General features: G+C 36.8%; 1 protein-coding gene across 1 annotated transcript in view; it reads left to right on the forward strand.

The window, feature by feature from the left end:
- The window catches only part of LOC103062782 (adhesion G protein-coupled receptor A3), a 398,539-nt gene that overhangs the window by 346,756 nt on the left and 37,593 nt on the right, over window positions 1-14,190 (forward strand). Inside the window, exon 17 of the mRNA XM_088128977.1 lies at window positions 9,478-9,623. Coding sequence (XP_087985103.1) covers window positions 9,478-9,623 — 146 coding nt within the window. The remainder of the gene's footprint in view (window positions 1-9,477; window positions 9,624-14,190) is intronic.

A 14,190-nucleotide genomic window follows, 5' to 3' on the forward strand; every position in this document is an offset into this window, starting at 1 on the left:
GTAAGGTCTAATAACATTTCCATGAACATAAACACAATTCACCATACAACCAGGGTGCCTAATCATGCAATGATACCTCACAAATATGAATAGAACCAGTCCTGCCCCATTTAGACCTTGTGGCTCAATGTGTAAATGTCAGTACGTGATAAGTGGAGCCAGTGCACATGGAAATGTTGGGGCACAGTGACAGTTTCAGACTCCATCTGGTGTCTGTTTTGTGATTTTACATACCTTTTGGGGACAAAGTACCTAAACAGAAGTAGGGACAACTTCCGGTCAAGAAAACCTCAAATCCAAGACATAGATGGAAGGTAGTCCTTTAGGTAAGCTGATTTTAAGACATGATAGCTTAGCCTTGTGAACTGTGCCCAGAAAAGGACTGGCAGCCAACATAACTTGTAATCTAAAAATCACAGGCTATTGGCTTTTTACAAAAACCTAATTGCAGCATTCTGAGCCAACTGACATTTTCAAATAATTTTCAAAGGCGGGGTAACAGTGAAAGAGATGTTATTTTTAACAATTCACCCTACTTCTGCAGTCTTCTACCCTGTTCCAGAAGTCCCACCAACCCTCTAGGCAGATTTTGAGGAAGACTAAAAGACTACAGAAGAATGGGAATCATCCCACTGGTGCAGCAAATCCTTTACTGCAGTAATTTGTTAAAAATGAAAGCAAACAGAGTTAGGAGATTTATATACTTGTAAGGTTGGCATGAACATAAGAGCTTTTCTGGATCAGATGGTCTGTTTTGCTAGTGTCCTGCTTTGCAAAGTCATTAGCTTTAGGAGTAGTTGGAACATGAAGTCAACAACTCTTCCCAATTGTTTGCAAATAGAGGTCATTATCTAGGATGTTTTTAAAGCCATCTAAGCTTAGTTGCCATCATTAGAACCTGAGGCATGCTGCTATTTATTTTATTATTATTTATTTCTTAGATTGTATAGACCACCATGATCTTATGACTCTTGGTGATTTATATAGATAAAATATCCACGATAGAATAATATATTAAAAGTATAATGACCATAAAATAGCTTAATGATAATTTAAAATTGGAACAGTATAACAAGAACAATTAACAATTCTTGAATGCTATACTATGTAGTTAAAGAAGCCCTCAGAAGAGTTCCATTTTAACCAGCTTCAGAAAGTTATTTGGGTTAGAGCACGCTGAACTTCCCATGGAAGCCTGCTCCACAATATGGTCAGAACAGAGAAGAGTCCCCTTTTAAGCTCATCCTGCCCTATGAAATATTTGTCCTAACCAACACCAGCTTCCTCATTAATGTTGTTATATTGTATTCTCACATTAACAGCCTCAGAAAAGACTGTGCCTTCCCTTTGTTTAATTTTTTGATCAGGGGACAGGCTAGGAAGTCAATCAATATTAAATATTCTAAACCTTGGGTTGAACCCAAGATAGTAATCAGTCAACAACAGGATGCAGCAATTCCTTTGCCCCACTAGCTCCTTAGACTCTCCTCTGAAAGATTATCTAACCTTCTGAAGTAGATATGTGGAAGGAGTGATTCAATTATATAATGAAATTACAATCATTAGACATTAGTAAAAAAAAAGTAACTTGCCCTAAAACATATGTCTATTTATCTTATTCTGTTTCTCCCCCCCCCCCCCCAAAATGAAGAGAATCCTGAAACTTTAGTGAAGTTGGGGCCGGGTTACTTATGGGACTGTCTCTCCCCAGCGTTGTCTACTCATCCTGTTAGATCTGGTAGGAGAGGCATGCTCCGGGTCCCGTTCACTAGAGAGTTCCATCTTGGAGGACACAGAAAGACTTTTCTCCTTGGCACTCACCCTCTGGAATATCATCCCCCTGAGATTAGAGTTGCCCTGACCCTGCTGGCCTTTCACAAGGCATTAAAAAGCTGGTTTTTCCATCTAGCCTGGGGTCCTGGTAGTATGGGTGAGCCTGTTTTATGGGTGATTTGAAAGTGACATGTGAATTTTCTTGGCAGCTGTTCTTTGCTATAGATATTGTTTTTTAAATTGTAGTTGTTTTATCCTGTTTTTATTTTGTTTTTAATTGTTAGCCACCCAGAGTCATGTACATATGCATATGTACATTAAATTCTAACTTATCTGATCCCAGTGAAATCACTGGAGTTTAGGGTATTTGTTCTATTGATTTCAGTAGGACATTAATTCAGCTAACTTAATCTGAGTTAAATAAATTTAAAACAAAGGATCTTGCTTCCCTGCTAACATAAATAGGGAACGCGCTGCACAATGTTTGATATTCATATTATTTAATAATTCTTATAATTTAATAACTTGGGAAATGATCTGTAATTCTAAAATGCTAGAACACCAGATGTATTAGCTGTGTCTTCTTTATCCTCTTTATTTTATAAAGCTTAGTGTAATTTATTTTGTATGATTATATCCATAGTTTATATTTCCCTTCTAATTATTTAGGCTAGAAATGAGGAAACACATAACATAATGTGATATCACAGTATAAATTACACTACTTATTACAGAGGAAGGATAATACATTAATGAGAAACAAGTTTTTTTTTTTTCCAGAAGTAGCCATATTTGAAGACTTTCCAGTTTCTAGCTACCCAAATAAATTGGCAGTGGTAGGATAAAAACTGCTCTGGGACCAAACTGTCTTTCAAATCACCAGTGTTATTGCATTTGCTATTTAAAACGAATCTCATTTTAAGTTTTGTATTTATTGTTTAAGAGTTATTGGTTATTGGTAAAGAATATGGTTTTCTTTAAGACTGTTTTTATTGTTTTATTGTTCCTTTGACTTCATGAAAGCTTTTAACAAAGTGTTCCACAATATTCTGTCCAGGAAGTAGCTAAATGTGGGCTGGATAGGATGATAATTTAGTGAATACATAGCTGTCTTGAAATTGTACTCAAAGGATGCTCATAAATAGTTCCTTATATAACTAGAATGAGATATTGAGTGGGATGCTTCAAGGTTCAGTCATGTGCCTGTATTCATCAACACTCTTATTAATGACTGGTAGAGGCGATACTTATCAGATTTTCAGATGACATAACATTTGCTGCAATAACTAATAACCTAGGAGACAGAAATAATATTCAAAACAATTTTGATAGGTCAGTGAAATGAGCTGAAAGTATCAGAATGGAATTTAACAGAGATAAATACAAGTTATTCCCTTAGGAAACAGAAGTTAAATGCATAAATGTAGAATGGAAATCCTGGCTTGGATGTCATATAGCTTCACATTTCTCCACTAAACCACAGAATCCAGCTCACCTTATGCTGATCTCTCTGAACCTCATGATTGTGTTTATGATGCCTCCTTGGTCTATTTGACATCTCCTTCAACATCATCCTTTAATATTCAAACTGGGGATCAAGTGCCCAGCTCTCCTTTAGAAGGCTTTCACTCCTACAGCAAACAAATCTGTACGATGGCATGTTCTCTTGGTCTTTAGGTTCCAGAGACCTTCCTTCTCAAATAGCGGAGGACTAAGAATACCATTTAGGCCATGATATTACCACTCCACTGGTCCTAATTGTAATGCTTTCTGTCTTGCTGAAAGCAATAAGAGTCTCCTGGACAGTGCCATTGACTTCTCACATGTTTGAAAATCTTGGTAGAATAAAGGAAAAAGAATGCCATTTCTTATTCCATCATTCACCACCTAATTCTGTTAGAGTGGAGCATCATAGTCAGGCTTCTACCAGCAATAACATTCTGAGTCCACAGGGAAGGAGGGAAGAAAATGGGACAATCTTGGGCACAAATTGTATTCTTCAGGGGCTCTCTTCCTTCCTACTGCCCATTACTAAGCACGTGTGGAATACCATTATTTTCTGTGGGAAAAGGTACATCCATTCCTATCTTATTTGCCAGAGGACAAGAAACAAATAATCTAGTTTTTTTTTTCTTCTGTACTGTTTTACCAAGCAGAAATTAAGTATGGCTTATTATGCAGCTGACTCAGCAGCCAAAGTTATAGCTCAGTGCTCTCTATCACCATGTCTGGCTCTTCTTGACTGGAGTGACACTGAAGGCTAAGGCTAGAAGTGGGAAGCTTCCCTTGGATGAAGACAGATTACTCATCAGGCTCATAATACATGCAACAGTGTGCAAAAGAGTGCTGCAGCAACCATATTTCATACCCTTTTGCTGCTGTCCATGGTCCCATTCATGTCTGGACAAAAGGCCTCCAGTCTTTCAAAATGGTAAAAGCCTACCATTCCATGACCAGAAGATCTCATCAGATATTAGTACAACTGTCACACTCAACACAATACAACCAAATTCACCAGCCTCAAGGCTCAAAGCCTTAAATCAGGGTTGATTGGAACAATCTATAAGCCCAGTAAATAAATGTTCCCAGCTTATTGCTCATAGGTTACTTCCCTGTTCTTTTGGATCTGCTGTGCCAGTCTTAGGAACTGAAGGAGTTTGGCAAGAACTAGGACATATGAGGAGTGGAACAGCCATCAAGCAATTCTGCAATTCAAAAAAAGGCACTCTAGTGGTACATAACCTATATAGGTGAATCCACAGATGGCTACACAAAGAGCTGCAATTCCTGATAAATAAGAATTTCTTTCTAAATCATGGGAAGTAATAGTTCCACTTTATTCTGCATTAGCCAGAGTATTCTGATCCATTCTGGGTACCTTAAGAAGGAAAAGGTTCAGAGAAGGGGCAATAAGGATGATCCAAAGGCTAGAAACTGACTTCAGTCTTTAGAAAATGAAGAAACTGAAAATGTTTAGGCTTAAGAAAAGGATTCTAAAGCAGCCTTCAAACACCTGAAAGGATGTCATTCAGAGGAAGGTCAGGACCTCTGGCCTATCAGTTCACAGCATGCAAAACAGGATAATCAGAGAGTGTGGTATAATAGTTAAGAAGTTAGGCTGGCTTCAGGGAGGCCCATGTTTTAGTCCAATGTCAGCCAGGGAAGCTCATTGGGTGACTTTGGGGTATAAATCTAACAAACACACAAATGAGGATTTAAGGGAGGCAGATTCCAACTATACATTAGAAGATATTTCTAAGCAGTAAGAATAGTTGGATGGCAAAACCAGTTACAAGAGAGGCTCTGCCTCCTTGAATGAGAGAAACAGCCAGGAATTTGATTTGGATTTCTGTACTGAGAAGGGATTCAATTTGATAGTGTCTAAATAGCTCCTCCAACTCTGCGATTCCTTTCTATTATTCTTTTATGTCTGCCTAGTTTTGTCTGGAAGGGTGAGTTGTATAAAAAGAATAATAACTACTATTACTACTTGAAGCATGTGGCTGCTGCTGGAGTTTACATTTTCCATCATAATAGTCATTTCTTTGTATACCGCATTTAAAATAAATAGACTATGCTCAAGCAGTTCACCCAGTAGACAGTTTAAATGTAATAACTGAGCATATGATAAGTCAACAATATACAGTCCAAGTAACAACAATACCATTAGCAGCATTATAATCAGAAAGTGGTTCTTCAATTGTTAAAGATTAATGATAAGGCTGGTTTAAGACACTGCACTAAGACATAATTTGGTTGGTTGGTTGGTTTTCTGTTAGCACCATATGTAAATCCAGCTTTTGGGTTAATGACATAGTGTTATATGAAAATGGACCATTTCGACTTGTTTAACCATGAACTCAGCCTAAGATTTCTTGCCTCATCAAAACAGTAAAAAACAAAAAGATAATAAGCACAAGACATTTCATGTAACAGGAGGCAACTGGCTTCTTTACCAGGATCCTGGGTCCTTGTGTTGTCAGCTTTTCTCCTGATAGTCTTTAGATACCAGAACCTCAGGAGAGATGCAATGGGAAAGTCTCTTCCTACTCCCAAAGGTGGGGAAAGTAAGGCAGAAGCAGTGAAGTCCTGTGGCAATTATTGGTGTATTTATACCACACTTAACTGTGCATGTGCAGGTTTAGTATATCATAAAACCCTGAAACCCAATCAGCTGTGGGGTTAGAAAGGGGCAATTTAAAGTGCCCTTCCCCAGACGGCCATATCATCCAAGCATGCAAAAGTGAATCAGCTGCCCTGCCTTATTCAAACATCCAAGAAAAGAGTTGGGGCTCCAGAGTGGCTGAAAATGGTAGGCTCTCTATTACAGAACTAATTATCCAAGCCCTGACAGCCAGTGAATATGCCGCTAAGCATACCTCCCTAATAATGATGGGTACACCAGTACCTCTTGTCAGGTTACTTGCAGACATTCCTTCTGCAAGGACTGACAGTCAGCAATTAAGAAAAAGCCTGTTTGCCTTTTGCCCCTAAACATCTGAAAACCTTCAAAAATGCCCCTATATGCTTCATTAAACAGTGGTGGATTCACTGGCAACCTCCAGGCTTGATTTCTGCAATGGCTCTCTTTGGTGTCACTTGTAATGTCAACTGGTACAACATAGTGTATCTAGGCTGGGCTCAAGAGTATCTGGTAGAAATCCACAGTGTTGTTTCAGTTCAGCAAGTGAGATTATTTATTTCCATTTTAGTTATGGATTAAAAGGAAATACATTGGATCTGTGTTTCCGTTAGAACTACTGGAGCTCTATAGAGCTCAAGGACTGTCATTTTCTCACTATTGGGAGCTCCTGGCTCCTCCTTTCTACTCAGGGTTCCTCAACCTTGGCGACTTGAAGATGTGTGGGCTTCAACTCCCAGAATTGCCCAGCCAGCCATGGAGTTGGTCCACACATCTTCAAGTCGCCAAGGTTGAGGAACCCTGCACTAAGAGACTAAGCCACTGTAGCTTCATAGTATAATGTCACTATTTGATTACATCAAATGGAGGAATGGCACCTTACTGATGTAATACCTTGACAGCTTTGCACTAACACTGATTGTGAACGTTCGTGCCAAATTACACACTGTAGACAAAAACTCTAGTTCGCTCCTTGCGTGTTCTCCATATTTTGAGGGTGGGGCAATATGGACCAATGGTGGGTCAGTTTGAAAAGGTTTCTGAGGGTTTAGAGAGTTAAAGGAGTGGCAGTGTGGAAGGAACTTCAGTCTTGCAATAGATCTCTAAGACATTTTCCTATAACTCTTTTCGTTTCACTGGAACCAGGTGGAGGGAGCAAAAAGATTTCAAGGCCCACTTGAGCACAGATAAACAGATTAAAAGACACAGAAGAGTTGCTTGCTAAAGTATTATGGCAGGTGGAGTCCCCAAGCAATTTTCTTACTGCTAACAGAACACAGAAGTACTTTTCTGCAGATGTTCTAAAAATATATAAGATGACTGAACATCTACAAAATTCCAGCTCCTATAGTACCCATCTCTCTTCCAGATTCATACACAATTACTCAATTCAAACTGGGCCTTTAAATCATTGGAAATAGGTTTTCGAGGTTTATTTTCAATGACATTTTTGTCCAGTAATCAATTAAATTGTGATGTAGCACCAAGACCAAGAAGTATTGGATTTATTTTTTTATGTCAAGTTATTGCGATAGAATTAGGAAAACCAGCTGGAGAGGTGTCCTTTCATATTTGCAGATCTTTAAAAGTTGGGAGACTAGATCATTTTGGGCCAGCATTCCTATAGTATCATATTTATAATTCTTGACTTCCAAGCCTGATTCTTTTACAAAGTAAGCTGCATCTTCATGTATTTTATAGCAAATAATGAAGACTGTTTCAAGGATCTTTGATTATAGGTTTTGATGTCTTTTAATTTATAGGTAGGTGTTAGAAGAAAGGGTCATTAAGATGAGAAACTCAGTCCATATTGCCAAGTTGGGTCATATGGTCAGTAATGTGTTGCTGTGTGAGTCTAATAAAGATTTAAGCTGTGTCACTCCAGTTTTTAGATTAGGCTGAACTGAATGTTAATAATGGTACAAAAGAGGTTGCCTTTTTGTTGACCCGATATATTTAATTTTGCATTACATGCTTCATAATTAGTAAAATAGTAGCAGGTCTATTATCCACTTGCTAGCAGTTCTTAGCAAATCCATTCAGTTTTAATTCAAGTAGCTTAAATTCAAATGTAAACTATACCCATGAAGAGAGAAGCTTTCAAAGCCATGTCTTTGAGTGGTTTAATCTGTTATCAACTACTAAAGCCTCTTATAGATATATCCTTTGAGTCACAGGGAAGAATTATCTCCTATGGTCCACTATTCAATACTTCATTTTTCCTATTTGTACTGGAATATAATACATAATATTCAGAAAGAGGCTGGTTAGAAAAATATTCTGAACCATTGAGTTGCATATCAATTCTGGAAATATACTGGTTAAACTGCAAATTTCCATTAAACAACAATAGCAACAAAAATATTTCATCAGTGTCATTCACATCAAGTAATAACATGGTGACACTTCTCCAGATAAGACAGGTGGTGAGCAGAGCTTATTACACACTTCAAGATATAAAGTTAATAACACCTATATATATATATATATATATATATATATACACATACATACACACCATAATTATATTGTGTAATCCCTTCCTAATTTAGGGTAAAGCACCTAAATTGGCAGGGCTCTGTATCTTTCTACAGAAGGAGGACAAGGATCAAATGGAATATTTATATGGAGTAAAAAACGTGCATAGTGTAGGAGTTAAACTGGAGCAAGTGATTCTCAGGGTCAGGTTTATCAATTATGTCAACAACTAATAGTAATCCAGCTTCAAGGCCAAGATAGGTAGGGCAAAAGACCCTGAAAACATGAGAGATGTGGGAGAAAGAAATGCCAAGATTAAACCACTGTGGATATAAAGAGGGAATTGTGTCTTCATGTTGAAAGAAGGCAATCAACTGTTTAAGTAGCAGCTTCCTAATATGCAATAAAGCTGTATCATCTTGCATGTCAAAAAAGTCTCAACCTGAGTTTGAGCCTAGAGTAGCCAAGTGTGGGAAAATTCTGCCCAAGTCTTTCTAGCGAGCTTTGTCCTATCCATAGCAAGATCCACTTTTGGATACATTCATGATTCAGTTGTACAGTGAATGAGTAAATGTGTTTTAGGGGTGCTGATTATTATTACTTTAGTATTTTCTCCATTGTTTTTGAAAAGGACACATTGCTAAAGTATGATTCTTTATCTGTGCAAGGCCTCTGGGCAAACTGGGAACAAAGTGTCTATACAGATTGCCTTACCTTTCAAATTTGCATGGTCCAACAGAGTAACTAAAAGCATTTTCCATTATGTTTTAAACATAAGCAACACACTTTTCAACAAAGGGGGGAGGAGAGACTTTTATACGTTCTCTTTTTATAAAAGCCCTATTTTGTCAGCAATAATGAACACCAGCTTAAATTTAGAGACACACATTATTTTATCTTCTTTTTTCATTTTCTTACGCTGATTAAAAGCCTGGAAAGGCAGCGGTATTCTTAAAGCATCCCCAAATTCGTTTCATTTAGCAAAGGTTTGTATTTGTCAATATGAACAAAAAACAGTAATAAAAGCGTGTTTTCTTTTTGTCTCCTTGTGTTGAGCCTTTCTGCTTTTCATCATTTTATTTTAGGTTGGCATTGTACTGCATTATTCCACACTCTCTACAATGCTCTGGATTGGAGTGACAGCAAGAAATATTTATAAGCAAGTTACAAAAAAGCCTCAAACCACCCAAAACAGCGATCAGCCTTCTTATCCAAAACAGCCATTGCTCAGGTATGAATGATTACCGACATGTTTCCTCTCAAATTTGCTCTACAAATGTATGGCCATCTCTACCTTTCTGGGGACACCACAGTTAGCTAAGGATGTCTCTAACTAACTTTAGAGTCATATTACATCCAAACTGAGAAATGAAATTATTGTTTGAAATTGGTGTGGCTGTTCTGACAGTGGTAATCATAATTAACTATGATAAATTGAAGATTTTCATGATTATTTGCATCTCATTGAGAAACCAGGAAGGAAAGAGCAGCACATAAATTTGCAAATACAGGTTATATATATCTTGGCTTAAGGACATTTATCTGGAACAGGTCCAACTATTAAATTATTTGACCATTCCTTATTTCTAGTGCTTTTATACCAACATGCAGAGGAAATCAATGCTCTGGAATCTAAACAGAGAATAAGGCGCACAAGCCATTTGGCAATTATTCATTATTGATTAATCCTAAACATTCCAGTATGCCCTCTTCTGCAGAAGGATTTTATTGTTGTAATTGTATTGTTTGCATTGGCTATTCTGGTGTTGCCTTTGTACACCACATAGCATCTTTGCAGACTGAAGTGGGCTCCAAATTTCATAAATAAAATAAATGAATAATAGCCATTCCCAAATAATTTGAGGAACTACAAAATGTGAAGAAAAATTGCTACATTTCTATATACAGATTGTGACACAGTAATCTACAGTCATTAATTTCTGTTCTTTAAAATATTTAGTGGAAGTTTACTCTAAGTCCTTTAAAATCTGTCTAATGGTCTATTTAATGGAAAACCTTTGAATTTTGTATAACATGACACTCAGTGTTTTTATTGTGAATCCGATTTACTGCATTTACAAATCATTGTAATGGTTCTTAGGAATTTGTGGTAGTTGAGCAATTGCCAGTTTCACAGGCTTCAATACAATCATCAAGGTGGAAAGTTATTTCAGGTTGAAAAGCAGGGTGTACTGTGTGTTTATTAAACAGAGGTCACTTTTATAGGGTACTATTGCTGAAGGGGACATAGGAATATTTATTAAGGTTGTGAGAAATGAATAATTTTGGAAACAGGCAATGAATAGGCTTCTCAAGATATGTTATAACTTACATTATTTTCTTGAAGGAACATCTTCCCTGGAACAGGTAGAATTATAGGAAAAGGCAGATTAATGTGTTGTTTTAAATGCACGTAAAATTGAGGATATTCTATATATTTCAATTATCAGCATAGTCTTAGATTTCAATATTTATCCTTGAATTAATCATGTATTAAGACTGCATGCATTACAACCATAATCTTAGAAGGAATTGCATATAAATGATCGAAAATAGAGAACTTAGATCTTCTGATTGTTCTCCAGTTTATAATACTAACATCTGCCATCATGGCCTTTTCTAAGCTGACATCTGCAGGATTTCTTTTCCCTTTAACTAGCTGGTTATCCACTAGCTGGTGTTGTTACTTTAACATTTGACATAGTCTTTCTTGATAGTTTGCAATAATTAAAAAAAAAAAACTTCTGCTTCATGAAGTAATTTTTTTAATGTAATAACTGACAATTAATGAAAAATAACTTTTATGTTCCTTTGCCTATTGATGCAATGAGCCAGCAGTTCTTTGAAAAGACTAACACTGTTCTGTTTCCTCATACATTACATAAGATGTCAGAAAGACTATTTTCCAAATAATTATTTGGATTCATTTTCTATCAACTAAAATGAACTGCTGAAAAGGTTTTAGTCTCAGCCTAAGAATTGAAGCTGATTGACTGATAATGAAAGGCAATAAACCCTAATCATTTATTGTGAAAATCCCTTTCAATATGCTTGAGAATAATCAAAGTATTTTAGCAAGGAGATGGCTAACACTCCAACGTATGGCCAGAATATCATGGGTCAAGAACTTCCTGGGTTGTGAGGTGCATGGCTGAATATAACTATTTATTCAGTAGTTTACTTTTTTCAGAATTCTCTAGAATCTTAGAATTCTGCTCACATTCAACCAAACCCCCTGTAGACTTCTTTGATCAATCTCGGGAGATGGGTTCTGGGCATGTGGGCACAGCTGTGTTCCTCCTATACTCTTTCCTATATTTTTGAGGCACACTAGCTAAATAAAACTTGTGTCATTCTCTTTGGTAGAATGGTCTTACTAGATTGGGTGCGTGTTTCCGTTTAATATGCGGTTAAATGGTTAAATGATTGTTTAGATGAAAAATATAGCTCAGATATTTGATCTGATCGTTGATGGGATTGGTAAGAGTTGCAATTTCTGTGTATTCTGCACTTATTTTTGCTATATATTATTCACTATATATTTGTGATGAAAATTCAGTCATTAAGAACATCAAAGCACTGATGCAGGGCAGTGGAGGATATTGTGCCATCACCACGGTTGAAAAAAGATTTAACTGCTAGTGCAGCTATTCTCTATGGTATATTACCCTTTGCCTCTGGCACCAAATATCTTGAGCTGGCCCCGTCTCCCCACGCAGAGGAATAGAGATGATTGGTTAATTAGTAGTGATATTAAGTTTATGCATTACTATAACACCAATACAAAAGCAAGACAGGAAATCTAACTACATCTCTTGTTCTATTACTTCCCATTTGAGCCAAGGAACACTTTAAATAAACTTCCTTTTTGCACAAATAATTCCAATGTGTATTTTTAGATCAAGTAGAATTGTGCTATAATTAGCTTAATTCATTAATGGACAATGGCCATTTTTAGCTATTCTTATGCATTTGCAGGCTTGCATGTTACTTGAATAGCAGAAGTCGATATAAGGATCCAGGATATAATAGCTCCTTACAAAGCATTCTCTATTTTTCTGAAAGCCTTATGCTACTTGGATTGAAATTTAAAATATCTAAAAACGATTTTGCTACTGAACTTGGAAGGAGAATTTGCAATTATAATTTATAGTATTTCATAAGCCGAAATAATGGCATGGTCTGTATTCCTCGAAACATAAATTTCAGTTCTATAACAAAATGTAAACATTAATTACAGAAAATGTGCATTTCAAAAATATACTGTATGTATGGTTTAATGATGTGTTTTTACAAAACTTTGCCATATCATTTAGTCAAGTATTATGTCTTGCATATTCAAAATCTTGTTACAAGAATAGGAAGAGCAGGGCTATGCAAAGCCTGAACAACTTGCTTCAAAGATCAGATCTCATACTCCAGAAATAGTTTATCCTGCCCCAAATTGATTCTGGGATAGTCCATCCTGAATCAGGTAACAATCAGGTAATCCTTCAACATTGTGTGATCAGTTGATAGTTGTAACAATAGGAAGACAGCTGCATCTTCTACAGGGGCATGTGCATGTGCAATTTTGAAGTGAAAAAAAGAAAGAAAGAAAATGAACAGCCATTCACCTGCAAAGTAAAGAGATTTCCACCATTCCAAATTCCAGATGGGACTTGATCCCCAGCTAATCTCTGTTTATTCAACTTTGCTCCACTGTCTTAATGGACAGGGCAAAGTTGAAATATAGTAAATATTCATCACAGTGCTGAGAATTACAGAGAATCCCATCTTGGCATCTAATAAATCAGTTTATGGTCTCTGAAAACCAACAGAGCAGTCATTCTGAGAGATGGATTGAAAGGCATGTCAGAACATCTAACAATTTCTTCACTCCAGGCCTCTGGTAAACTGTGTCCTCAGTTGGTTGTAGGCTTATCTGGATTGAATTTCAATTTCATTCAATCCAGTACTCCAGGAAGCTAAACATCAAGGCATGGAAGAAATACAGGAGCTGTTCTAAAAATAAAATATATTCAGGTATGTGCTGCTGCTGCTGCTGCTACTGGCAATCCTAGGAGCACCTCAAATCTTTACCCATTTCAGCCTTAAGTCTGAAAAATACAATGAATACAGTAAAGCTCCAGAGCACTGTCTGTTTCTCCAGATGATGCTATTGATTATAACTTTTAGGATTTGGAAGGCTTCTTTATCTGTTGCCCAAAGGGAAAGGGATTAAGAAGTCTGTAGTGGTTCTTTGATGTCTTCCCCTTAGGGCTTTCTCAGAAACGTTTACATTCTGCATTTCAATCAGCTATTTTCAGCAATATCTACTGGGAAGGACCATATAGAGCATGGGAGTTTAATTCTCTCTCTTAAACTCATTTTTAAAAGGGCCAACTGGGCCAACTGGGTAGAACTGGGCTTGGACTTCTTTGTTGCAGTTGTGCAAAAGAAGGCTCATATTTCCTTTCTTGTTGCTAAAACCTGCCCATGGAGTCATCAACAAGTACTATGACAGACAGACAGACACTTCCTCTGCCCACTGAATTACTGCATCTTATAGAAGAGGTGATCTGGCAACAACCAATTCAGTTGTTCTTGGAGATTGAGCATTTAAAAAAACATTATTTAATCAATTTAAAGCACTGCTATTGCTGATGTTCAACCAGAGAGGTTTCCAAGCAGCTAAAAGAATAATAAAACCAGCAACAAAAAAATGGATGCATAAGACAGCAATCTGGCTATAGTAAAATCAAGGATATTCTGCAGTGAAAAAGCTAGCAATTTAATTGCCTTTTTAAAATCTGTTC

Source organism: Python bivittatus, unplaced genomic scaffold (genome assembly GCF_059951505.1).
Source record: "Python bivittatus isolate LINGU-HERP-01145 unplaced genomic scaffold, Pbiv_v1 ctg000780_np1212, whole genome shotgun sequence".
In the NCBI taxonomy this organism is placed as follows: domain Eukaryota; kingdom Metazoa; phylum Chordata; class Lepidosauria; order Squamata; family Pythonidae; genus Python; species Python bivittatus.